The following is a 24163-nucleotide window of genomic DNA, read 5'->3' on the forward strand; positions in this document are numbered from 1 at the left end:
ACGCCGTTCTGGCTTCTGGCTTTGGATCGGCGTAGCTCCGGCTGTGGCAGCCATTTGGGGAGTGAACCAACAGAAGCAAGACCTCTCTCTCTCTCTCTCTCACTAACTCTGTTAAATTAAAAAAAAAAAAAAAAAAAAAAAAAAGGAAGCTACCGGCTCCCAGCTTCAGTTCGGTGCAGCTCTGGCCATCTGGGGGAATGAACCAGTGGATGGAAGACTCTCTCTCTCTCTCTCTCTCCGCCTCTGCCTCTCTGTAACTCTGCCTTTCAAATAAATAAATAAATAAATAAATAATATTTAAAAAAAACTTTTAAAAAATCCAGATTTGTGGGGGCAGGCGCTGTGATGTAACTGGTAAAGCCACCACCTGCAGTGCTGGCACCTCGATATGGGCACCAGTTTGAGTCCCTGGTTCTCCACTTGTAATCCAGCTTTCTGGTGGCCTGGGAAAGCAATAGATGATGGCCAAAGTGCTTAGGCCCCTGCCCTCGCAGGGTAGGGACAAGGAAGAAGCTCCTGGCTTTGGATCGGCCCAGCTCTGGCCGCTGTGGCCCTTTGGAGAGTGAACCAATGGATGGAAGACCTCTTTCTCTCTCTGCCCCTCTGTAACTCTGCCTTTCAAAGAAATAATAAACAAACAAACAAAAAAATCCAGATTTGTGGGTATCCAGACTGCTGGATCAGAAGCATACCCTGAGTGTGAATTACCCTAGAGCTCAGATCAGGGAAGGTACTGACGCCCGAGAGGTCTCAGGGCAGCAGTGCGCCACATTCCAAGGACAGGATGTCTGCCTTCAGGGGAGGGGAAGGCGAAGTAATTACAAGAGATAAAGGTAGGTACACTCAAGGTCACTGCTGCAATGTAGTGCAAGCACCACTAGAGGGTGTTGCACAGGCAGACTTGCAGAAAAATAGTGCCTGTTCCCAGTCTGAGACCAGAGCGGGGACTAAAGGGACTGCTTCATTGGTGAGGTATGGGGCTGGCATTTAGCATGGCGGTTAAGATGCCATCCTCCCACATCACAGTACCTGGGTTTGACTCCAAGCTGAGGCTCCTGACTCCAGCTGCCTGCTGATGCAGATCCTGGGAGGCAGCAAGCAATGTTCTCAAGTCGCTGGGTCCCTGCCACACATGTGGATGACTTGGATCGCAGTGCCTGCTCCTGGCTTTGGTCCTAGCCCAGCCTCAGGCCATTGAGGGCATCTGGGGAATGAACCAGCAGGTGGGAGCTCACTGTCTGCCTCTCAAACACACCATCTGTCATCAGGTACTCAGATCAAAATTGGGAATAAAGGATCATCACCTTTCCCAGGTTAAAAAATAATGGTGCGCAGCCAGTGAGTACTGGTTTTAGAATGGAACACACTTGGATTTGAATTCTGGCTCTTCTGTTCCTTAGCTTTTTTACATGACCTTGAGCAAGTCAGCTAAGGTAACATCAAAATAGGTATAAGAATATTTTCTTAAAAGGGTGGGGCAGATATTGTGGTATAGCAGGTTAAACCACCACCTGGGATGCCTGCAGTTTGAATCCTGGTTGCTCCACTTCCGACTCAGCTCCCTGCTAATGCACCTTAGAAAGCAGTAGAGGATGGTCCAAGTGCTTGGGCCCCTGCATCCATGTGGGAGACCTGGAAGAAGCTCCTGGCTCCTGGCTGTGGCCTAGCACAGACCTGGCCATTGTGGCCATTTGGGGAGTGAGTCAGTGGATGGAAGATCTCTATCTCTCCCTCTTGCCCTCCCCCTGTCACTCTGCCTTTCATATAAATAAATCAGCCTTTAAAACAAGAGGACTAAACAACACGATATTCATGGTGCTTAGCTCCTGGTAAATGCATCATAAGTGGCAGTCCAATGTCACATGGCCAAGCACATCAGGGGCCCCAACGGCCCTTCAAGAAAGAGGAGACAGGTGAAAGCGGGTCGTGGCTGAACCGTTCCTGTCTTCTCTTTGATGTGGCCTGCATTCTCCTCAGGTGCCTTTAAGGGGGCCCCACCTCTGCCCCAAACTGCCCGATGCCCACGCTCCTTCTAGGAGTGATACTCCAAAAGGCGGAGCCAGTGGCTTCACTGCAGACCAGGACCATGTGTCCTGCAGTGAGTCAGAACCAACAGCCCCTGCGGGAGTCCACTCTTGAGTTTCCATTCCCTACTCCCAGCCACAGCTGGCTGGCTCTGTGGCACCCACGCAGAAGCAAGCTGCAACAGGAAGTCTTGGGGGAACTTGAAGCCTGGGCCGCTTCTCTCCCTCCGATCTCCCAGAGTTTAAGAAAGGTGCTGGAGACAGCATGGACGGGGGTTGGGGAGGGTGCTCCAGCTTTGAAGTCTCCTGCCTCTCCCGCAAGCCTCTTTGCTGCTCTCAGGTAGCACCTGTAAAACACAAGCAATACAAACCGTCCTCCCTACCTCACTGAGTCGTGAGGGCCAAATGGACTGTTCCTGACCAAATGCTTTGGAAATGAAAAAGCTCCTTCGTTTGGAAGACAGCGTGGAGGCGCCGAGGGGGCTTCATGTCCGGGTCCCAGCTCTGTGGCTGGCTGTGGGGCTAAGGGTGCCCCATTGGGTCGGCGTCCCATTGGGCGGAAGAGAGCCCTGCCGGGCTGGGAAGTCCCGCGGCTCCCGCAGCGGCGGGAGCTCCGTCCTGCACCAGGCGGAAACGAAATCGGGAGCAGGCCCGAACCAAGCAGTGGGAGGGAGAGCGCGGGCGGGTGGCGAGGTCCCCCCCTCACGGCCCTTTGGAGCCACGTGCGGTTGTTTCCGTGCCGGGGCGGTCACGTGACCCGCGTCAGCTGACCCGTCACGGTGGAGCTCGGCGCTGGCGCCCCGCAGCCCCCGCCCCGCCGCGCCCGGAGCGCCGGACCCTGCGGAGGGGTAAGAGCGCTCCCCGCCCTCCCCTCCTCTGCCGCCGGCTCGCCCCAGCCGTCTGCACCCCGACTCCAGTCCCCGGCCCAGCACGACCCGCCCGGCCTGGCAGCCCGGAAGCCATCGCGAGGAGGGCTGTGGCCGGGCTCAGCCCCGCGCTGCCCCCAGGCGGCCGGGAAGAGATGGCCCAGGGGCGCGGGGGGCGGGACGTCGCTCTTACCGCCGGGGCGGAGGGCTGGTCCCCGCCGCCGAGCCCGGATATGGAGGAGCTGCTCCGGAGCGTGGAGAGGGACCTGAACATAGATGCCCGGCAGCTGGCTCCGGCTCCGGGGGGCGCCCACGTGGTGGCCCTGGTGCCCGCGCGCTGGCTGGCCAGCCTCCGCGAGCGCCGGCTGGGACCCTGCCCGCGGGCGGAGGGCCTGAGCGAGGCGGAAGTCAAGACTCTGCTGCAACGCTCGGTGCAGAGGCTGCCCCCCGGCTGGACGCGAGTGGAGGTGCACGGGCTGCGGAAACGGAGACTGTCCTACCCGCTGGGCGGGGGCCTGCCCTTGGAGGAGGGGTCTTGCGGCCCCGAGACCCTCACTCGCTTCATGCAGGACGTGGCTGCCCAGAATTATCGCAACCTGTGGCGCCGCGCGTACCACACTTACGCGCAGCCCTATAGTCGTAGCCCTGCCCCCTCAGCCGTCCCTGCCCTAGAGTCGGTTCGGCAGGCTCTGCAGAGGGTGTACGGTTGCCCCTTCCTGCCGGTGGGTGAAGCCACCCAGGGCCCATCGTGTGCCAGAGATGGCCCCTGTCTCCCGCGGGGCAGCCCCACCTGCCCCAGTCTGCTGCGGGCCGAGGCTCTGCTGGAGTCGCCGGAGATGCTGTACGTCATACACCCTTACGTGCAGTTCTCGCTGCACGACGTGGTCACCTTCAGCCCTGCCAAGCTGACCAACAGCCAAGCCAAAGTGCTCTTCCTTCTCTTCCGTGTGCTGAGGGCCATGGAGGCCTGCCACCGCCAGGGGCTGGCTTGTGGGGCCCTGTCTTTGCACCACATCGCTGTGGATGAGAAGCTTTGCAGTGAGCTCCGGCTGGACCTGAGTGCCTACGAGAGGCCGGAGGACGATGAGCACCAGGGGTCCCCTGGGGTGAGGGACGGGGCGGGCGGGGAGTCTGGAGAAGAGGGGCCGAGGGGCGCCGCGTGTCCCACCCGCCAGGAGGAGCTGAGGGGCTTCGTGCTGGACTGGGTGCACGGCGGCCTCAGCAACTTCCACTACCTCATGCAGCTGAACCGCCTGGCAGGCCGGCGGCAGGGGGACCCCAACTACCACCCGGTGCTGCCCTGGGTGGTGGACTTCAGCACGCCCCACGGGCGCTTCCGGGACCTGCGCAAGTCCAAGTTCCGCCTCAACAAGGGGGACAAGCAGCTGGACTTCACGTATGAGATGACGCGGCAGGCGTTCGTGGCCAGCGGCGCCGGCGGCGGGGAGCCGCCTCACGTTCCTCACCACATCTCAGACGTACTCTCGGACATCACGTACTACGTGTACAAGGCTCGGCGCACGCCGCGCTCCGTGCTCTGTGGCCATGTCCGAGCCCAGTGGGAGCCCCATGAGTATCCTGCCAGCATGGAGAGGATGCAGAGCTGGACACCTGACGAGTGCATCCCGGAGTTTTACACCGACCCCTCTATCTTCTGCTCCATCCACCCCGACATGCCTGACCTGGATGTGCCGGCCTGGTGCAGCTCCAGCGAGGAGTTTGTGGCTGCCCACCGGGCACTGCTGGAGAGCCAGGAGGTGTCGCGGGACCTGCACCACTGGATTGACCTCACCTTCGGCTACAAACTCCAGGGCAAGGAGGCCGTGAAGGAGAAGAATGTGTGTCTGCACCTGGTGGACGCTCACACCCACCTCACCAGCTACGGCGTGGTCCAGCTCTTCGACCAGCCGCATCCCCAGCGTCTGGCCGGGACCCCTGCCCTTGCCCCCGAGCCCCCTCCCATCCCCCGGCTGTTGGTGCAGACCATCCAAGAGACCACAGGCCAGGAGGACTTCCAAGGACAGCTAGCGAACGGGGTGGGTAGGGTGGTTTTGGAGGCCGCTCCGTGTGAGGCTGGCTGGACCAGAGACAGGCCCGTGGCAGGGGAGGACGACTTGGAGCAGGCCACGGAAGCTCTGGATTCCATCTCCCTCGCCGGGAAAACAGGGGACCAGCTGGGTGCCTCCTCCAGTCCAGCCCCTGCTGGCCTCCTGTCTTTCTCTGTGGCCTCAACCTCTCGACCAAGCCGCAGGCACAGAGCTGCTGGGGCAGACCCTGGGGAGGGTGAGGAGGGGAAGATCCTTCTTCCCGAGGGCTTCAATCCCGTGCAGGCTCTGGAGGAGCTGGAGAAGATGGGCAACTTCCTGGCCAAAGGCCTGGGGGGCCAGCTGCAGGTGCCGGAGCGGCCCCGGGGCCAGCCACCTGTGCAGCTGCGGGACCTCTTCCACCGGGACATGCAGGCCCTGGGTGTCCTGCTGGCTGAGATGGTGTTCGCCACCAGGGTCCGGACGCTGCCGCCGCACGCGCCTCTGTGGGTGCGCTTTGAGGCTATCCGGGGGCTATGCTTACGTCACCCCAAGGAGGTCCCTGTGTCCCTGCAGCCCGTGCTGGACACGCTCCTGCAGCTGAGTGGGCCTGAAGGCCCCACAGTAGCACAGAGGGGCGGACTGGCCCCCCTGTTTGAGTACAGGCCTGTCTCCCAGGGATTGCCCCCACCGTGCCCAGCCCAGCTCCTCAGCCCCTTCAGCTCGGTGGTGCCCTTCCCCCTCTACTTCCCGGCGCTGCACAAGTTCATCCTCCTGTACCAGGCGAGGCGTGTGGAGGACGAGGCCCAGGGCCGGGAGCTGGTGTTTGCTCTGTGGCAGCAACTGGGTGCAGTGCTGAGCGACATCACCCCCGAGGGCCTGGAGATCCTGCTGCCCTTCGTGCTGTCACTCATGTCCGAGGAGCACACGGCCGTGTACGCGGCCTGGTACCTATTTGAGCCCGTTGCCAAGGCCCTGGGCCCCAGAAATGCCAATAAGTACCTCCTGAAGCCTCTCATTGGTGCCTACGAGAGCCCCTGCCAGCTGCACGGCCGCTTCTACCTGTACACCGACTGCTTTGTGGCCCAGCTGATGGTGCGGCTGGGCCTCCAGGCCTTTCTCGTGCACCTGCTGCCCCACGTCCTGCAGGTGCTGGCTGGGGTGGAGGCCTCCCAGGAGGAGAGCAAGGGCCTGGCGGGGGCGGCTGAGGATGAGGAAGTGGCGCTGCCAGGGCCCGGGCCTGGCTCCTGTGCCTTTGGGGAGGAGATCCAGATGGACGAGGAGCCTGCAGCCTCTGCCGGCCTGGGGCTCCCCGACTACACGTCCGGCGTCAGCTTCCACGACCAAGCCGATCTCCCCGAGACAGAGGACTTCCAAGGCGGCCTCTATGTGGCTGGGTCTCCACAGGAGGCTGAGGCCCTGAGCCTGGGCCGGCTAAGTGACAAGAGCAGTACCAGTGACACCTCCCTGGGGGAGGAGCGGGCCGGTGACGAGGGCTGCGCCCCTGTGGACAAGAGCAGCCTCAGGTCAGGTGACAGCAGCCAGGACCTGAAGCAAAGCGAGGGCTCAGAGGATGAAGAGGAGGAAGAAGAAGGCTGTGTGGTGTTGGAGGAGGAGGAGGGGGCGGAACAAGATGAGGTCACGGGGGCATCTGAGCTCACTCTGTCTGACACGGTGCTGTCCATGGAGACTGTTGTGGCTGGTGATGGCCAGGGAGATGGAGAGGAAGAGGAGGAGCCCCTGACCGGGCAGTCGGAAGGCAAAGAACACAGGATCCTCCTTGGTAAGTCCCCAGGTCCGGGAGGTGGTGGCCAAGTGCTCTTGCTGGTGGATACCTACTGTGCGCCAGGCCGCAAATTGAGCTAGGGCCACCTGGGGTGCAGATGTAGGCCTGCCTTCTCGGGGATCCCCTGTGGTGTGATAAGTCTCACATCAGTGCTGTAAAGAGCAGGGTGAGTTGCTGTGAGGGAATGGGAATGCGTCTGGGAGCTAGTTTTCAGAATCAGAGAAGGTTTATAGTTATTTGAAAGGCAGAGTTAGAGAGAGAGAGAGGGAAGTCTTCCATTTGCTGATTCATTCCCCAAATGGCCGTAATGGCCAGGGCTGGACCAAGCCAAAGGCAGCCAGGAGCTTCTTCTGGGTTTCCCACATGGGTGCAGAGGCCCAAGTATTTGGGTCATCTTCGCTGCTTTCCCAGCGTATATACTAGCAGGAAGCTGGATTGGAAGCGGTAGCAGCTGGCCTCAAACCAGCACGCATATGGGATGCCGGCATTGCAGGCACAGGCTTAGCCTGCTGCAGCACAATCCTGGCCCTGAGAACGTCTTTGAAAGTAGCGACAGTTGAGATTCAAGTAGGACTAGGACATAGGCAGGCAGAAATGGAAGTGGGAAGAGTATTTCATGCCCGGGAACAGTATGTGTGAGGTTCTTTGTTTTAAAGATTTATTTATGTTCAAGGCAGAGTTACAGAAGACAGGAAGAGACAGAGATTGTCTGTCTACTGGTTCACTCCCCAAATAACTGCAATGGCCAGGGCTGGGCCAGGCTGAAGCCAGGAGCCTGGAACCCCATCCAGGTCTCTCACATGGAGGGCATGGGCCGGGGCAGTTGAGCCATCTTTTGCTGCCTCCCAGGTGCCTTTGCAGGGAGCTGGATCAAGAATGAAGCAGCTGGGACTTGAAGCAGCACCCATGTGGAATGCTGGTGTCTCAGGTGGCAGTGTGACCCTTTGTGCCATAATGCCAGCCCCGTGTGTGAGGTTCTGAGGCTGTCATTCCACCGAAGACGTGGTGGGAGAGGGAAGAGAGGCCCCAGGGAGGGAGCCCGTCCGGGCAGGCCTCCTTACAGAGCCTGGGAAGAATCTGCAGGGGACCCTTGCTGCAAGTTGTGCCCGAGGAAAGCCGTCTGTAGCAGCCAGGGTCCCACAGGCCAGGGCCTCTGCCTCTGCTAACTGCAGGGTGGAACAAGGGTGGCCAGGCTCCTTGCAGCACTGGGGCGGGGTGAGCCACCCTTATCTGAGGAGCTCAGGGCCTGCTCCTGCCCTGCAGATACCGCCTGCAAGATGGTCCGCTGGCTGTCCGCCAAGCTTGGCCCCACTGTGGCCTCTCGCCACGTGGCCCGGAACCTGCTCCGCCTGCTGACTTCTTGTTACGTTGGTGAGACCTGTGGTTGGCTTCACTGCGGGCCATCTTCGGCCCTCTGTGGGGTGTAGGGGTGGGGGTCCTTCCTGCTCCCACTGCAAACTGCTTCCTCGCCAGGTCCTGGGTCCTTCCCCGGGCACAGCACAGACGCGAGGGAGCAGGACTGGCTACAGCAGGCCTGGAAGGGCACCCTCCCTCCTGCCCTCTGCTGGCTGCTCAAGGCTGTGGGCTCTTCCTTGGCAGGGCCCACTCGGCAGCAGTTCACCGTCAGCAGTGGCGAGAGCCCTCCGCTGAGTGCCGGCAACATCTACCAGCGGAGGCCGGTACTGGGCGATGTGGTGTCGGCGCCTGTGCTCAGCTGCCTCCTGCACATCGCCCACCTGTACGGGGAGCCCGTCCTCACCTACCAGTACCTGCCCTACATCAGTTACCTGGTCAGTCATCAGTCTGGCAGGCCCAGGGCGGGGAGGTGAGGAGCTGAGGGCCGGCCCACCATCTCTGAGGTCCCGGGGCCCTAGGGGCAGCCTGGCCATCTTTAACTCTGTGGCCTCAGGTGGCCCCTGGAAGCGCCTCAGGCCCCAGCCGACTGAACAGCCGCAAGGAGGCAGGGCTGCTGGCTGCGGTGACCCTGGCTCAGAAGATCACCGTGTATCTCTCGGACACCACCCTCATGGACATCCTGCCCCGGCTCAGCCACGAGGTCCTGCTGCCCGTGCTCAGCTTCCTCACGTCCCTTGTCACAGGGTAGGCCCTTGACCCAGGCACCGTGGGGGAGCAGCCCGGGGCAGGGGGCTGCAAAGCTCCAAGGGAAGAGACTAACACTGCGCTGGGTGTCGGGGGTCCTGGCTCTGTGACCCTTCCTCCTGTGCCTCAGTCCCTCTTCCTGTTAGGACCGTTTCGCCCTCGGAGCTCCTCTTAGTGGATTCTGACCTAGTCCTGCAGGGCGGGGAGTAGGGGGTGGCGCTGGAGTTCATGGCCGTCTCTCTAGGTTCCCAAGTGGGGCCCAGGCCCGCACCGTCCTGTGCGTGAAGACCATCAGCCTCATCGCCCTCATCTGCCTGCGCATCGGCCAGGAAATGGTCCAGCAGCACCTCAGTGAGCCCGTGGCCACCTTCTTCCAGGTCTTCTCTCAGCTGCATGAGCTTCGGCACCAGGTGGGTCGGCCGTCCTGGCGGGGGCTGGGATGGGCTGGGGCTGGGGCTGTGGGCCCGCCTGACAGCCTGGGCTTGCTGCCCGCAGGACCTGAAGTGGGACTCTGCAGGCCGCAGCGAGGGCCAGCTGCCAGAGGCAGCCTTCTCCGATGGGCAGCAGCGGCCGGTGGACCCCGCCCTGCTGGACGAGCTGCAGAAGGTGTTCACCCTGGAGATGGCATACACAATCTACGTGCCCTTCTCCTGCCTGTTGGGTACTGCCCCATCACGTTCCCCTGCACGGCCTCCGTGGCCGTGTCCCTTCTCCCAGCTTCCTCCCTGACCCCAGAGGCAAAAAGTGACTTTTAAGCAGGTGTTGGATTCTGGGCCAAGGGATCTGGTCACAGACCTTGGATCCCAGGGTGACACAGAAACAGAGATAGAGCATTGGCTAGCATGAGGGGTGCAGGAGGTGGCTCGTGGTGTCCCTGGGGGAGGCGGGGAGGCAGTTGATGTGTCGATGGTCTCCAGAGGTGCCTGTGAGAGAGCCAGGGGCTCACCGCCCTGCGGACTGGCACTGTGCCTGCCTTACCGTCTGTCTCGTCTGAGTACGGTGGACGGCCCTGTGGATGGAGGCGTGGCCATCCTACCTCCATGGCCGGGGGCAGGGGGCACACTGTGCGCCTTGTTCCGTCACCCCGCGCAGAGACCGCACTCACCGAGTGAATAGGCCTGCGTTGTGTCTTCCTGGGGAGGAGAGTGAGGAGTTACTTGCCCACAGCTGCACAGCCAGCACCTGCCCCCCCACCCCCCCAGGTTCCCGCCTGCTCCTCCCTGACCTTGGGGCCTCTCCCACTCCCCTCCAGGTGACATCATCCGGAAAATCATCCCCAACCACGAGCTGGTGGGGGAGCTGGCGGGGCTGTATTTGGAGAGCATCAGCCTGAGCAGTCAGAACCCTGCCAGTGTGGAGCCCACCGTGCCCAGCAGCAGTGCTGAGCGAGACCCCCAGGGAGGGGGCTGCCCCCAGGATGACAGCCACTCAGGGACCTTTGGGAGTGTCCTGGTTGGAAACCGCATCCAGATTCCCAGTGACCCTCAGCCCGAGAGCCCCGGCCCGCTGGGCCCCATCTCCGGGGTGGGCAGCGGGGGCCTGGGCGCCGGGGCCGAAGACAACGCCCTGAAGCGGGAGCTGCCGCGCAGCGCGCACGGGCTGAGCGGGAACTGGCTGGCGTACTGGCAGTACGAGATCGGCGTGAGCCAGCAGGACGCCCACTTCCACTTCCACCAGATCCGCCTGCAGAGCTTCCCGGGCCACTCGGGGGCCGTGAAGTGTGTAGCGGCCCTGAGCAGTGAGGACTTCTTCCTCAGCGGCAGCAAGGACCGGACCGTGCGCCTCTGGCCGCTCTACAACTACGGCGACGGGACCAGCGAGACGGCCCCACGCCTCGTCTACACCCAGCACCGCAAGAGCGTCTTCTACGTGGGCCAGCTCGAGGCCCCGCAGTATGTGGTGAGCTGTGACGGGGCCGTGCACGTCTGGGACCCCTTCACAGGTGAGCGGGCCCAGGTGAGGCCTGTTCTGCTGCTGCTGTCCCGTACCCCACCAGGCCTCTGGGAAGGAGGAGGCCCAGTGAGGCTGTACAGACGAGCAGCTGGGGCTTCGAACCTGCTAGACCTGGGTCTGAGTCGGCCTGCCTGCTTACTTGCTGAGGGGCCTGAGCCAGTCACTTTGCTGTTGGAAGTGTCCGTTTTCTCACCTGTAAAATGGGAATTGGGAAGATCGGCTTAGAAGATAACGCATGGGCCGGCGCCGTGGCTCACTAGGCTAATCCTCCGCCTTGCGGCACCGGCACACCAGGTTCTAGTCCCAGTCAGGGCGCCGGATTCTGTCCTGGTTGCTCCTCTTCCAGGCCAGCTCTCTGCTGTGGCCAGGGAGTGCAGTGGAGGATGGCTCAGGTTCTTGGGCCCTGCACCCCATGGGAGACCAGGAGAAGTACCTGGCTCCTGCCATCGGATCAGTGCGGTGCGCCGGCCGCAGCACGCCGGCCGTGGCGGCCATTGGAGGGTGAACCAACGGCAAAGGAAGACCTTTCTCTCTCTCTCTATCTCACTGTCCACTCTGCCTGTCAAAAAAAAAAAAAAAAAAAAAAAAAAAGATAACGCATGTTCGGGTTTGGCTCACTGCAGCACGTAGCGCATGTTTGGCGAATGGTTGTTCGATGCCCTTTTAGCATCAGTACAGAGAGAAGTGGGGTTCAGAAGGGGGAGGAGTGTGGCGTGTGAAGAGAGGGGGTTGCTTTGGGGGTGGGGGCTTAGCCTGGTTGTGGAAGGGGGAAGGTGGGAGAATCAAGAAACGTGCTTTGCACTTGCTGAGGATTGCTGCAGGGACGAGAGGCAGGTATGGGGGGAGCGGGGGCCTGGGCGGGGCTGGCGCCCTCAGCAGCTGAGACCGCAGGCCCTTGGTGCCTTTCCTTCCCAGGGAAGACGCTTCGCACAGTGGAGCCATCGGACAGCCGAGTGCCCCTCACGGCCGTGGCTGTCATGCCCGCCCCGCACGCCAGCATCACCATGGCCAGCTCTGATTCGACCCTGCGCTTCGTGGACTGCAGGAAGCCTGGCCTGCAGGTCCGGGTGTATTCTCTGGTTCTCCGGGGACCTGGCAGGCCCCTGAGGAGAGACCCACAGAGGGACAAAGCTGGGAGTTGTCCCCAGGCACCTCTTGACTTCCTTTTGGAGATAGATCACCCACAGCAGCAAACGCTGGCGGGTGGGACTCTGGCCTGTGATGGGGGTGGGGTTCTGGGCTTTTCCTTCATGCCCTTGATGGGGGTCAGAGGCTCAGGCCTCCCTGCTCTGTGGGGTTAGGCGGTGAGGGGCTGGGGCGGTGGGGCTGCCTCACTCAGTCTCCCTCTGTCTGCAGCATGAGTTCCGCCTGGGTGGCGGGCTGAACCCTGGGCTGGTCCGCTCCCTGGCGGTCAGCCCCAGCGGCCGTAGCGTCGTGGCCGGCTTCTCCTCGGGCTTCATGGTGCTCCTGGACACTCGCACGGGCCTGATTCTTCGAGGCTGGCCAGCCCACGAAGGAGACATCCTGCAGATCAAGGTGATGGGCTGGGTCCCCTTCCCCGTAGCACCCAGCCCCGGCCCCTGCACCAGCCCCTCACCTCTGCTCGTCTTCCTTACACCTGCTCAAGGACTGCTGGGGCCTCTGGAGGAAGGAGGCTCCGGGGCAGAGGGCAGAGCCTGCCCCCACTGCTCCACGGAGGTGTTCTAATGAGTAACTCTTGTCCATATTTGTCTTACTTGGAGGATCAGGGTCGGGCCCCGTCCGTGACCCAGTTCAGGTTAAATAAAGCTCAGCCAGGAGGCTGTTTACTGCCCCTGGGTCCCTGAGCAGAGTCCATGCCCCCTGCTGGGCTGCCTTGAAGGGGGGGGGGGCAGGAGTAGGCCTGGCAGTGGAGCTCTTTCCACCTACCCCCTGCACCTCCCCACTCCCATCCCTGGTCGCAGGCCTCAAGGAACTGCTCAGGAAGCCCAGGAGGGTGGCCTAGGGCTTCCTACGGGGGGATCTCTCCAGGCAGCCAGAACTGTCCCCTGAGCTGATGCTAAGGGTGGCCTGACCTCAGGTCCCTCCTGGGCCCCCGGGGACCTAGGGCTCCAGGTACCTCGAAATTCTGCTTGGGTGTTCTTCCTGGCTCTGTGACCTGGGTGTGATTATCTATCCTCTTTTAGCCTCAGTTTTTTTTCTTTCTAAAGTGGGGGCAATGACAGCACCTCCTGCAAAGGGTTATGGGGCAGATTAATGTAGTGATGGAGGCGTGCCCAGCACGCTGCCCGTACACAGGAAGTTCTCGAAGTAGAGTGACAATGAGGTCAGCAACACTTACTCTGTCAATGTCAAGTAACGTCAAGATGATGTGGAGGGTGGCAGCCTGTCACTCCTGGGCAGCCTGCCTTCCCCGTGACAGTGGGAGGAAACGGTAGGTGGGCAGGAGGGCCTAGGCCCCTGCTGAGGCTATTCTCTCGCTGGCAGGCCGTGGAGGGCAGCGTGCTGGTCAGCTCCTCCTCGGACCACTCCTTGACCGTCTGGAAGGAGCTGGAGCAGAAGCCCACACACCACTACAAGTCTGCCTCCGACCCCATCCACACCTTCGACCTGTACGGCAGCGAGGTGGTCACCGGCACCGTGGCCAACAAGATTGGTGTCTGCTCCCTGCTGGAGCCGCCCTCGCAGGCCACCACAAAGCTCAGCTCCGAGAACTTCCGCGGCACGCTCACCAGCCTGGCCTTGCTGCCCACCAAACGCCACCTCCTGCTGGGCTCGGACAACGGCCTCATCCGCCTCCTGGCCTAGACAGGACCTGGCTAGGCCGGGCTGGCCGACACCCCCGCCCAACCCCCCTGGAGTCCAGCTCTTGCCCTTGTTTTCCCAGCAACTCCCTGCAGGCGGGCCTCAGGCCTCACACTCTGTGTGCCCAGTGTGGCCTGCCAGGCTGAGTGTGAGTATGTGGGGCCCTGGACCCTGGCTCCTCAGCACACCAAGGCTGCCGGGAGTGGATCTCCTTCGTGGCTTGGAGAGACACTGCCCTTAGCCAGCAGGAAGTGAAGGACACTGGGAAAGCGCTGCTCCCTCGCTCTCCCAGCTCTGCCCTCTGGGCCCACCCGGGAAGGGGAAGCCCTGGGGAGGGGAAGGGAGCCCGGTCCCGCCCCGCCAACCTCTAACCAAGCACACCCCCTCCCCTAATGGACTCTCTGCCTGTGTCCCCCAAAGACAGGGAAGCTGTCCCAGGCCAGGGCACTGATGGTGCTTGGCCTCCAGCCTCAAGAGGGCTGGCCACGATCCAGGAGTTAAGGGCCTTGGTCTGGGGCTTATGTGTCTGTCCAGCCCAGGCCCTACCTCGTTTGGGACCAGAAGGGGAAGAAAGAGGACAGGATCAGGGAAGGTGGGGGTTGGGCCAGCTGGTACCTGCCAGGAATGACCCCTGCCTTGCCTGCCCTCCCCTAACCACAGCGTTTGTGCCTTGAGCTGAGGAGGCAGCACCTGGCTGGGCCCAGAACCCAGGAGGCCTTGAGAGAAGGGGCAAGAAGAGTCATCTGTGCATCTCAGGGCTCCCCCAGGGGGACAGGAAGACCCTGGGCTGTCCCCAGGTCTGGCCCTGGGTCCTTGTGTTCTGGAGCAGAGATGCAGTCAGAGGCGTGGCCCCTGCTGCCTCCTCACTATTTGCAATAGATGTAAATAGAACCAATAAATCCTTCTAAGAGCCATAGAACAGAGTGGGGCTGGTCTTACTGCTGCTGGTGGGGGCTGGGGAGGGGCTGAGACCCAACAAGTTCCCTACCGAGAGAAGGGGCTGAGAAACAGGGCAGGGAGAGGGGAGGCAGATTGATCGCTGCTGTGCGAGGCGGGGCTTCTGGTGTGTGCGGCCCCAGGCCAGTTTCTGGAACTTTCCTCCTTGAGAGAGTAAGGAGACGTGGCTCCTGAAGAGGGAGGATGCCGCAGGCTGCAACCCTCTGGCTCTGCTCCTCTCCCCACCCCCCCTGCACCCAGACCCAGGCTGAAGGCAGCCAGACAGGATCCCAGCTTGTACCGGCTGGGGCTAGGCTTCCTGTCCCCAGGTCTCTGCCGAGGCTCATGGGCCTGCCCTTGGGCGAGGGAGGCAACGGGTGGGGGAGGGGAGAGGAAAGGATGCTGGAAGCTGGCATGTGGATGTGACCGTGGGCCCGGCTCTGTGTCTTTGGGCAGGTCACGTAGCCTCCCTGAGACAGCTGATGATAACTCCCGCCCCGTGGGGTTGCTGGAAGCTCTGACACAGTTCCAGCTCCCGTGTTTCCCGGAGCTGCCCTCCTGACTGGCCAGGTCCAGCCTCCTTGCTGTCTCCTCCTCAGCCTCCCAGGGACATAAACCCAGTGGGGCCCTGGGCGGCTGCTGGGGGTTAGATGCCCTGGTGGGAAAGGGGCTTCTGGCCCCCACATCAATGTTTAACCGGATATGCAGGTCAATATTTACCAGAAGAGAAAGCAGTGTGCACCAGGGCTGGCTAGGAGCAAAGGTCCTGGTGGGAGGGCAGGGAAGGCTGGGCTGGCGGTAGCCCGCGGGCAGAGCGTGGGGAGCTCCAAAGTGGGGCCAGCGGAACATCGTGTGCGACAGCGAGGAGCCCACAGAGGTACAAGGGGAGGGGTGGCCCAGCCTGCTCTTTGGGCAGGAGAGGAGGAGGACAGCCGTCTGTCCAGGAGACCTGCGGGTGCCCAGGCTCACTTCGCGGTGAGGAGCCGAGGTGGGGACTCCAGGAGGCACCCTCGGGCTGGAAAACAGGAGGCCTCTTCTGGCTCAGAGTCTCCATGCCCAGGTTAGAGATCAGGGCCCTGGACAAGGGCCCTTGTGGGTGACAGGGGTGAGACCAGGGGTGACAGGCTCCCCCCGAAGGATTGGCCCTGAGATGGGGTGCAGCGGGGTGAGGAGAGGTAAGACCTCCCTAGACCAAGAACGATACCCATCCTCACCTGCCAGGCTGGCTTTCCAGAGCCGGCCCGGGGCTGAGCTGGGGACAGGACCCGCGGTTCTCATCAGTGCAAAGGTGGCCCTGGCCAGAGTCATTCACTGGGCACCTCTGCTGGGTCAACAGCAGTAGCCACCCCATCACCCCTGCCAAGCCCTCAGGGCCTCACACACCTGACCAGCCTGATAAAGACTGGCCCCTGGACAGCAGGTTGGACAGGAGCCCTGGGGCAGGAGCCCTGCTGGGGGGAGCGCCTGGGGCTGGACAGGAGCCCTGGGGAGGGGGCCTTGGGCTGGACAGGAGCCCTGGGGAGGGGGCCTCAGGTGGACAGGAGCCCTGGGGAGGGGGCTTTGGGGTGGACAGGAGCCCTGCGGAGGGGGCCTCGGGGTGGACAGGAGCCCTGGGGAGGGTCTTCGGGGTGGACAGGAGCCCTGTGGAGGGGGCCTCGGGATGGACAGGAGCCCTGGGGAGGGGGCCTCAGGGTGGACAAGAGCCCTGGGGAGGAGGCCTTGGGCTGGACAGGAGCCCTGGGGAGGGGGCCTTGGGCTGGACAGGAGCCCTGGGGAGGGGGCCTCGGGGTGGACAGGAGCCCTGGGGAGGGGGCCTCGGGGTGGACAGGAGCCCTGGGGAGGGGGCCTCGGGGTGGACAGGAGCCCTGGGTGGGAGCCCCATGAAGGAGGCCTCAAGGAAGGCTTTCCGGAGGAGGGGGCCTGGAGCTAGGCTGACTGCAGCCTTCAGCTGAGTCCCAGGCGCTTGTACACAGGGTTGACAAAGGCTGTTTTATTTTTTAGTCCTCATAATACTTGCTGGGGGAGGTGCAGACTTCTGCTGCCACTTCCTCCGGCAAGAGCCAGAGCCTGGATTCAAAGCCAGGTCTGACTTGAGGCCTTGGGAGAACAAGGGCTTTTTAAAAATTTTTGTTATTTTATTATTTTTAAAACTTCATTTTCATCTGCATGAAAGGTAAGGCGATGGGGGATGGGGAGAAGAATCTTCCATCCACTGGTTGGGTCAGTCCCCAAAGGACGGCAACGGCCAGGGCTGGGCCTGGTTGAAGCCATTTGGGGTCCCACGTGGGTGGCCACTTCCCGGGCACTTGAGCCGTCCTTCACCTGCTGCCTCCAGGTGCTTGGCAAGCACCTGGATGGGAAGCGGAGCAGCCGGGACTCCGTGGGATGGGCATGTCCCAGACTTAACCCACTGCACCAGATGCTGGCCCCACATTGTTGTTGTTGTTTTCATGCTTCTCCCAAAGTATTTGCTGCGAGTGAAATGTGAAAAACCGGAAACTACAAAGAAAGAAGGGAAAAGTAGCAGTGGGGGCAGTTAGGAGCCCGTGGAAGGGGGCGCCCCTACCGAGCGGTCTTGGCGCGTGCTCTGCCTCCTGCCTTCCCCGGCTGTGACCGCGTGGGTAGGATCCCAAGGCTGAGCGCGGAACCGAGGCTCCCTGTCCCCGACACAGGAACATGGTGCTGCTCCGGGGGCTCCTGGTGCTCAGCTTGTCCTGCCTGCAAGGCCCCTGCGCGGTGGTGAGACTGGGCTGAGGTTTGGGGACGCGGAGGGCGGGAGAGGCCGGGGGCGGGGCCGAGGGAACGGGTCGCTCCCCGTCTATCCTCACCCCTTTCTCAACAGCTCCCTCCCGTGAGCGCCATGGAGCCCGTGGGCCGGCAGGTACCGGGGAGGGAGGAGCACGGCGGGGGCGGGGGGCAGTGGGGCTCAGCTGGTGTCGCCTGTGGCCCGGCCAGGGAGGGGACCCGTGGGAAGGGCCGGTCTTCATCCGTTTCTTCCTTTCTGCAGCTAACTAGTGGTCAGAGCCAGGAAAAGCTGCCTCCGCTCGCCCTCCTCAAGTTGGTCAACCAGGTACAACCAGGTGGGGCTGGCGAAGAGTGGGCGGGCCCGAGGGAGGCGGGCCAATCAGCAGGGGCGGGGGCGGGGTCACAAGGGCAGTGCCTCCAGGTGACTCTCAGGTCTGTGACAGGGTTGGGGGCTCTGAAGGAGGTATTCAAGAAAGAAACGGGAGCTGACCCCTTGACCTCGTTGACCCCTGCTCTGTCCCTGCAGGAGCTGCACGGTCAGACTGTCCTGAAGAAGTCCCCAGGAGACTGCAGGGAAACCCCGACCCCGGAGCAGACGCGCAGGCTGGCCCAGGCCATGATGGCCTTCACCACTGACCTGTTTTCCCTGGTGGTGCAAGCATCCACCAGCCCCAACCTGGTCTTGTCGCCCCTGAGTGTGGCCCTGGCTCTGTCTCACCTGGCATTAGGTACTGTGGCAGCACCTGTCCAGACCAGCACAGCTGGGAGGCAGGGAGAACCCACTCCTCCAGAGATTACCCGTGGGTGGCTCCCGCATCGGGCTCACTTGGATGTTTGGTAAAAATGCAGATTCCTGGGCCCCCACCAGCCCCTGAGAGTCAGAGCCCCAAGGAGTAGGCCGAGGACCCGATTAAGCACAACTTCCCCTGCTGATGTGCATGCGAGTGTTTCTTGGCTACAGGGCCTCCGCGGCCTGGCGAGTCTCGTGGTGGGACGCTGAGGTCTGGAGAGGTCGCCCAGCGTGCGGCTCTGCTGGAGGCAGGGCTGAGTCCCGTCACTCAGGGTTTATGGGAGGAGAGCGTGTGGTCCCGTGGGCATACTCATTGCAGCGCTGCAGAGGCCCCGGAGTGGGCAGGGGCGTGGGGAAGAGCCCCCGCCTCGGCCTCAGCCCGTGGGGTCCCCTCCAGGTGCTCAGAACCACACGCTACAGAGGTTGCAGCAGGTGCTGCATGCGGACTCAGGGCCCTGCCTCCCCCACCTGCTGAGCCACCTCTGCCGGAACCTGGGCCCAGGGGCGTTCCGATTGGCTGCCAGAATGTACCTGCAGAAAGGTAGGTGCTGATGGCGGGTGGGCACCGAGGGGGGAGAGGGGGTTGGCCTCAGGTGGGCAGCCCTGAGCCCTGGGAAGAGCATGTGGTCCTTTGTACGTAGGCTTTCCCATCAAAGAGGACTTCCTGAAGCTGTCAGAGCAGCTGTTTGGTGCAAAGCCTGTGAGCCTGACAGGAAGGCAAGAGGAGGACCTGGTGAACATCAATCAATGGGTGAAGGAGGCCACAGAGGGGAAGATTGAGGATTTCCTCTCGGAATTGCCAGACAGCACCGTGCTGCTCCTCCTCAATGCCATCCACTTCCAGGGTGTGTGCCTCCTCTTCTCGAGTGCCTGCTCAGGGGCCCTCCCCCTGCCCGTGGGCCCAAGCTGGGCTGGCCAGGCTTAGCTCTGAGGCTGGGTTGGGAGGCAGGGGGCTCTCTGGGTGTGTGTGGGGAAGGGGCCCTGGAATGGCAACAGGATGGGGCTGTTGAGGAAAGAGGACGATGGGAGGAAACAGGGTCTTCAAGGACCCAGTGGGCATTCCTGGGAGCATTGCACAGGTTGGGGAAGATCAAGCCTAGATGTCAAAAAACTCCTACAGAGATACGGCAGCGTTACAGACACTGCTGCATCACAGAGGTACTCAGATCGGCTAGATGCCTGCTGGCACGGCACCCCCTCGGGTCTTGGCTTCTACTTCTCATCCCTTGAGAGGGTTCTGGGTGTGCTGGAGGCAGGGAGCCCGTGCTGTTCCCATGTGCATGGCCACCGCCCTGTGCCCGGCTGCAGGTTTCTGGAGGAGCAAATTTGACCCGAGCCTCACCCAGAGAGACTCCTTCCACCTGGACGAGCAGTTCACGGTGCCAGTGGACATGATGCAAGCCCACAAGTACCCTCTGCGCTGGTTCTTGCTGGAGCAGCCTGAGATCCAGGTCACCCTTGGTTGCCCAGCAGGCTGGCCCGGGTGCTGGCCGGTGGGGAAGGGGGTGGGCAGCTGTGGAGCAGCCGCAGAGAGCTGAAGGGGCACCCACCTTCCTCGTGGTCATGTCCCTGGGGCAGGCAGCTCGGCAAAGTTGCACCAAGGAGGATCCAGGCTCCAGGCCTTTTTAGATCCACTCATTCAGTGAAAATCTATCGGGTATTTGCTCTGTGCCAGATACTGTTTTTGGCACTAGGGTCATAGTGGAGCTTAAGCAGTGCTGGGAGACAAGAGACAGAGCACACAAGTCAATGTCCAGCTCCTGGGGACAGTGGTCAGCGGTCAGTGCCAAGTAGGGCAAAAAGAAGAAAAGAAGGTGCCTGGAGATCCCCAAATGGCCACAATGGCCGGAGCTGGGCTGATCTGAAGCCAGGAGCCAGGGGCTTCTTCCGGGTCTCCCTTGCAGGTGCAGGGGCCCAAGGACTTGGGCCATTTTCTGCTGCTTTCCCAGGCCATAGCAGAGAGCTGGATCGGAAGTGGAGCAGCTGGGACTTGAACCAGCATTCATGTGGGATGCCAGCATCACAGGTGGCAGCTTAACCACTTCGCCACAATGCTGTCCCCATGAGAGTTTGTTATAAGGGAGAATATAAAACCCAGTGACCACGCTGATTGTGTACACATGGAGGACCAGAGAGGCAGACAGGTGCCTGGTCACCTCCGGCTAGCACAGCAAGCTGGTAGCAGAAGAGACAGAAATCCAGTGTGTGGTGAGACAGACACTGCTGGGGGGCTTAAAAGCATGGTTCCTGCAGTGTGGGCGGAGCAAAGATTTGGTGAGGTCAAAGTCATCCCTGATAAGGAGAGACCGGAAGCCCAGTGGTGCTCGCCTCCCCCTGCCCCCACCCCGTCAAGCCCCCACAGTCTCAGTGAGCACAGGCCCAGACCCCAGCCAAGTTTGGAAGCTTCCAGTCCTCATGTTCTCCTTCCCTTATCTGTAGGTGGCCCAATTCCCCTTTAAGAACAACATGAGCTTTGTGGTCCTCGTGCCCACGAACTTTGAGTGGAACGTGTCCCAGGTGCTGAGCAACCTGAGCTGGGACATCCTGCACCAGCCCTCACTGCGGGAGAGGCCCACCAAAGTCCAGCTGCCCAAGCTGCTCCTGAAACACCAGCTGGACCTGGTGACCACCCTCAGCCAGCTGGGTGAGGGGGCTGTGTGCCGTGGGGGAGGGGACGGCCTCTGGCTGACTCAGAGCTAGCCTGGGGTCCCGCTCTTGGGGAGGAAAAGGGGGTTTGACATGGGCTGAGCTGGGGCCACCAAGGACCTTGCTATGCTGCCCAAAGCCCCGCACTTCAGAGAATCCCTGAGGTGGCCTCTGAGCCTTGCTGCCTGGCCTAGGTGGGGCGAGGAGCAGGAGAAACTGGGGTGTCACATGGTTGAAGGGAAACACCCTCCCGCCGGCCATTCGCTAAGCAACTTCAATACTGCAGGCACTGGGAGTCCACCGTGTACAAAGAGCTCCGTCTAGTGGGGTGAGCACGGGAGGAATGAGGTACTTAGAATTCAGCACAGGTGGTGAGACAGGGGGCTTCTCCCCAGTTCACCTGGGAGACGTTGAACAGGCAGCTGCTCCCGACTTTGGAGCTGGGGCTCAGGGAAGGCTTCCTGGAGGAGGTGACGTTCAAGGTGAGACTTCAAGTCTACACAGGAGTTAAGTGGCGCTTTGTGGCCAGGATGCCAGACAGGTCCAGGCAGCCTGGGGACAGAGGGCAGTTCTGACCGGCCCTCCTCTGCCCGCCCTGCCCAGGCCTGCAGGAGCTGTTCCTGGCCCCGGACCTGCGTGGGATCTCCGACGAGGGCCTGGTGGTGTCCAGTGTACAACATCAGTCCACCCTGGAGCTCAACGAGGCTGGTGTGGAGGCGGCCGCGGCCACCAGCACGGCCATGTCGCGCATGTCCCTTTCCTCCTTCAGCGTGAACCGCCCCTTCCTCTTCTTCATCCTGGAGGACACCATAGACCTGCCCATCTTTGTGGGCATAGTGCGGAACCCCAATCCTAGCGCGCAGCCAGAGCGCAAGGAGCAGCAGGATTCCCCTGACCACAGGGACCCCTCGCAGCCCCAGAAATCCTTCCCCCACGGGGACAAGCTCTTCAGCCCCGACTTGAAACTGGCGCCCCCGTCGGAAGAGGATTACCCCCAGCTCAGCAGCCCCAAGTGAGGGGCCGCGGCTGCCGGTATCCAGAGGCCCCGCCTGGATCAGCCTCGCCCCTCAAGTGACTCTTTCCAACCAGCCTGTGGGCGCGTGGGGCCGGGGGCGGGGGGTTGGTGGGGGGCAGCCTTGGGGGGAGAGGAGCTGCTCTCTTCCATCTCTTCCTGAGCAGCCAGGGTGGGGCCGGGTGGGAAGGGCTGGCTGGACCCCCCATCGTGGTCAGGGGCTGGGGACCAGTGCTGTCAGGAGGTGGGTTAGGTTACTCCCTGCACCAGCTGCCTGCCAGAGGGAGGGGCGGGAGGGAGAGGCTGCCTTTGACCATGTCCAGAGTACCTTGGCCAGGCAAGGGAGACAGACACAGGTGGGGGGGAGGGCGTGGGCGGTCCTGTGGGAGCCTGCTGTCAGACACAGTGGGCGGTCCTCGTTGGTGGGGGCCAAGTGGCCCGGGAAACCTGACCCTGACGTGACTTGCTGGGTACCCCTGCTGCTCCTCAAGGAGCTTCCCCGTCCTCTCCCGTCTCCCTCCTCTGCCGGGGAGCTCAGGGGCCGAGACAGGGGAGGGCCCCATGAACTCCCCAAGCTCTTTTGTAAAGTTTTGTAGTGATTTGTATGCCGCCGGAATAAAGAATGAATGGGCCTGGCTGGTTTGAGATCACGGTCTGGGCATGGGTCAGGGCCGGGGAGGGGGCGGTGCTGACCACACTGGGAAATGGGCTCCGAGGAGGGCCAGCAGCCCTCGCTGCCACGTTGGTCTCCGGCCACCCGCCAGCCCTGGCCAGGGCCACCTCCACGCCAGCCTGGCTCTGCTCTCAGCCTGCTCCTCTCCACATACCCCGGGCGGCCGGTAACGAGGGCGTCTCAGAATAGCGCCAGCCTCCTGGTTTGGGAGAAGAACTGGCAATTACAGGGCTTGTGGGGTTTCTAATTACACACTGGCCCCTCTGCCAGGGGCAGGCGCCCGCCAGCCGGGGACAGACTCCAGCTGCAGGCCGTCAGTGGCCGAGAATTTGGGGGACACAGCTGGGGGTACTTTGGCTCAGCAGCAGTGGGGGTGGGGCAGCATGGGTGTCCCTGTGGGCCCTCGCGGGTGGTCAGGCCTCCTACTAATGTGCAGTGGTGAAGGGCAAGCGCCTGGGGGTGGAGAGACCTGGCCTGTAATCTTGCTTCTTGCAAACCAGCAGCGTGGGGAGCTAGGTGATAAACACGGGAAATATGGGGGTGCTGTCAGAACAGCTGCGGTGAAAAAGCAGGGCAGGGGACAGGGCTGGGAGGCAGCCCCCCGAGAAGGTAAAACCAGAGCAAAGGCTGGCAGGAGGGGAGGGGGCACCGAGGGAGCCTCGGGGAGGGGCCGCCAGGCAGAGGGTAGCAGATGCCGAGGGCCCGAGCTAGGCACTGCTTGGAGGATAGGGGTGAGTGGGAGTGTGGAGGAAGCGAGTCAGAGGGGAGCCGGGGACCCTGCACAGGGCTCTAGGCCATGCTAGAGTCTGTGGTTTTTAATAAGAAGTGGAGGGGGGCAGGCGCCGTGGCATAGTAGGTTAATCTTCCGCCTGCAGTGCTGGCATCCCATATGGGTGCCGGTTCTAGTCCCGGCTGCTCCACCTCCAGTCCAGCTCTCTGCTACGGCCTGGGAAAGCAGTAGAAGATGGCCCAAGTCCTTGAGCCCCTGCACCCATGCGGGAAGACCCGGAGGAAGCTCCTGGCTTTGGATCAGCACACCTCAGGCCATTGTGGCCATTTGGAGAGTGAACCAGCAGAAGGAAGACCTTTCTCTCTGTCTCTCCCTCTCACTGTCTGTAACTCTCTCAAATTAAAAAAAAAAAAAAAAAAAAGTGGAGGAATTAACTCACCAAGTCTGCCAACTTGAACTTTTTTTCTTTTTAAGATTTATTTAATTATTTGAAAGGCAGAGTTACAGAGAGAGAGGGACACACACAGGGGAGAGGGGGAGAGAGAGACAGAGACAGAGATCTTCCATCCCCGGCTCACTTCCCACTGGCCACAACAGCTAGGACCACCACCAGGAGCCTGGAACTCCACTTGGTCTCCCGTGTGTGTTGCAGGGGCCCGAGCCCTTGGGCCGTCCTCTGTTGCTTTCCGAGGCACGTTAGCAGGGAGCTGGATAGGAAGTGGAGCAGCCAGGGTTCCATATGGGATGTCAGCATTGTAGGCAGCAGCCCCAGTGCTGGCCTGTGTCACCTTGATCTTACCCCCAAGTCTTTCTCAGCCTTCTCCTCCTCTCCTTTCAGTGCAGGGCCCTCTCTGGGCCTAGTCCCCACTCCCCAGGGCCACCGTCTGCCGCTGCTCTGGCTGCCATGCCCGGCAGTGTGCTCAGCTCCATGGGTGCAGCACCAACAAGCAGATAAAAGACCCTCATTATTTCTTCTTCTTCTTTTTTTAAGATTTATTTATTTATTTGACAGGTAGAGTTACAGATAGAGGGAGAGAGACAGAGAGAAAGGTCTTCCTTCCGTTGGTTCACCCCCAAAATGGCTGCCGCGGCCG

General features: G+C 61.8%; 2 protein-coding genes across 12 annotated transcripts; both read left to right on the top strand.

Annotated features, from left to right (window-relative positions):
• The first annotated feature begins 2768 nt into the window (after positions 1-2768).
• Positions 2769-14451, top strand: WDR81 (WD repeat domain 81). Of its 3 annotated transcripts, none has more exons than XM_002718884.6 (10): positions 2769-6697; positions 7964-8071; positions 8300-8490; positions 8610-8800; positions 9045-9210; positions 9296-9461; positions 10053-10742; positions 11669-11814; positions 12110-12289; positions 13220-14451. In XM_002718884.6, the coding sequence occupies exons 1-10, from the start codon at positions 3046-3048 to the stop codon at positions 13538-13540; spliced, it is 5811 nt and encodes a 1936-aa protein (XP_002718930.4). In that variant the 5' UTR covers positions 2769-3045; the 3' UTR covers positions 13541-14451. The 3 variants fall into 3 exon arrangements, 2 of the variants coding, with proteins under 2 accessions (XP_002718930.4, XP_089173722.1); XR_011383624.2 differs by having other exon boundaries at positions 2912-6697; positions 10053-10756; XM_089317596.1 differs by lacking the exons at positions 11669-11814; positions 12110-12289; positions 13220-14451 and having other exon boundaries at positions 2912-6697; positions 9296-9406.
• Positions 14452-15284: 833 nt separating this feature from the next.
• On the top strand, positions 15285-22298 carry SERPINF2 (serpin family F member 2). Of its 9 annotated transcripts, none has more exons than XM_089316621.1 (10): positions 15285-15533; positions 16939-17212; positions 17316-17354; positions 17481-17543; positions 17745-17946; positions 18406-18549; positions 18650-18853; positions 19317-19459; positions 20448-20652; positions 21258-22298. In XM_089316621.1, exons 2-10 carry the CDS (start codon positions 17150-17152, stop codon positions 21668-21670), a joined length of 1476 nt encoding a protein of 491 aa, XP_089172747.1. In that variant the 5' UTR covers positions 15285-15533; positions 16939-17149; the 3' UTR covers positions 21671-22298.
• Positions 22299-24163: the final 1865 nt, after the last annotated feature.

The sequence above is a fragment of the Oryctolagus cuniculus genome, chromosome 17, assembly GCF_051225735.1.
Source record: "Oryctolagus cuniculus isolate XC-2025 breed Fujian yellow rabbit chromosome 17, ASM5122573v1, whole genome shotgun sequence".
In the NCBI taxonomy this organism is placed as follows: Eukaryota; Metazoa; Chordata; class Mammalia; order Lagomorpha; family Leporidae; genus Oryctolagus; species Oryctolagus cuniculus.

What these genes read in the sequence shown, in the direction of transcription:
- WDR81 (XM_002718884.6), top strand. Translation starts at nt 3,046, where the DNA reads ATGGCCCAGGGGCGCGGGGGGCGGGACGTCGCTCTTACCGCCGGGGCG. An exon ending in TGCCCTACATCAGTTACCTG is followed by an intron (nt 8,491 to 8,609) that starts GTCAGTCATCAG and finishes CTGTGGCCTCAG; the next exon opens with GTGGCCCCTGGAAGCGCCTC. An exon ending in GAGACATCCTGCAGATCAAG is followed by an intron (nt 12,290 to 13,219) that starts GTGATGGGCTGG and finishes TCTCGCTGGCAG; the next exon opens with GCCGTGGAGGGCAGCGTGCT.
- SERPINF2 (XM_008270663.5), top strand. An exon ending in TCCTCAAGTTGGTCAACCAG is followed by an intron (nt 17,544 to 17,744) that starts GTACAACCAGGT and finishes CTGTCCCTGCAG; the next exon opens with GAGCTGCACGGTCAGACTGT. An exon ending in CAATGCCATCCACTTCCAGG is followed by an intron (nt 18,854 to 19,316) that starts GTGTGTGCCTCC and finishes GCCCGGCTGCAG; the next exon opens with GTTTCTGGAGGAGCAAATTT.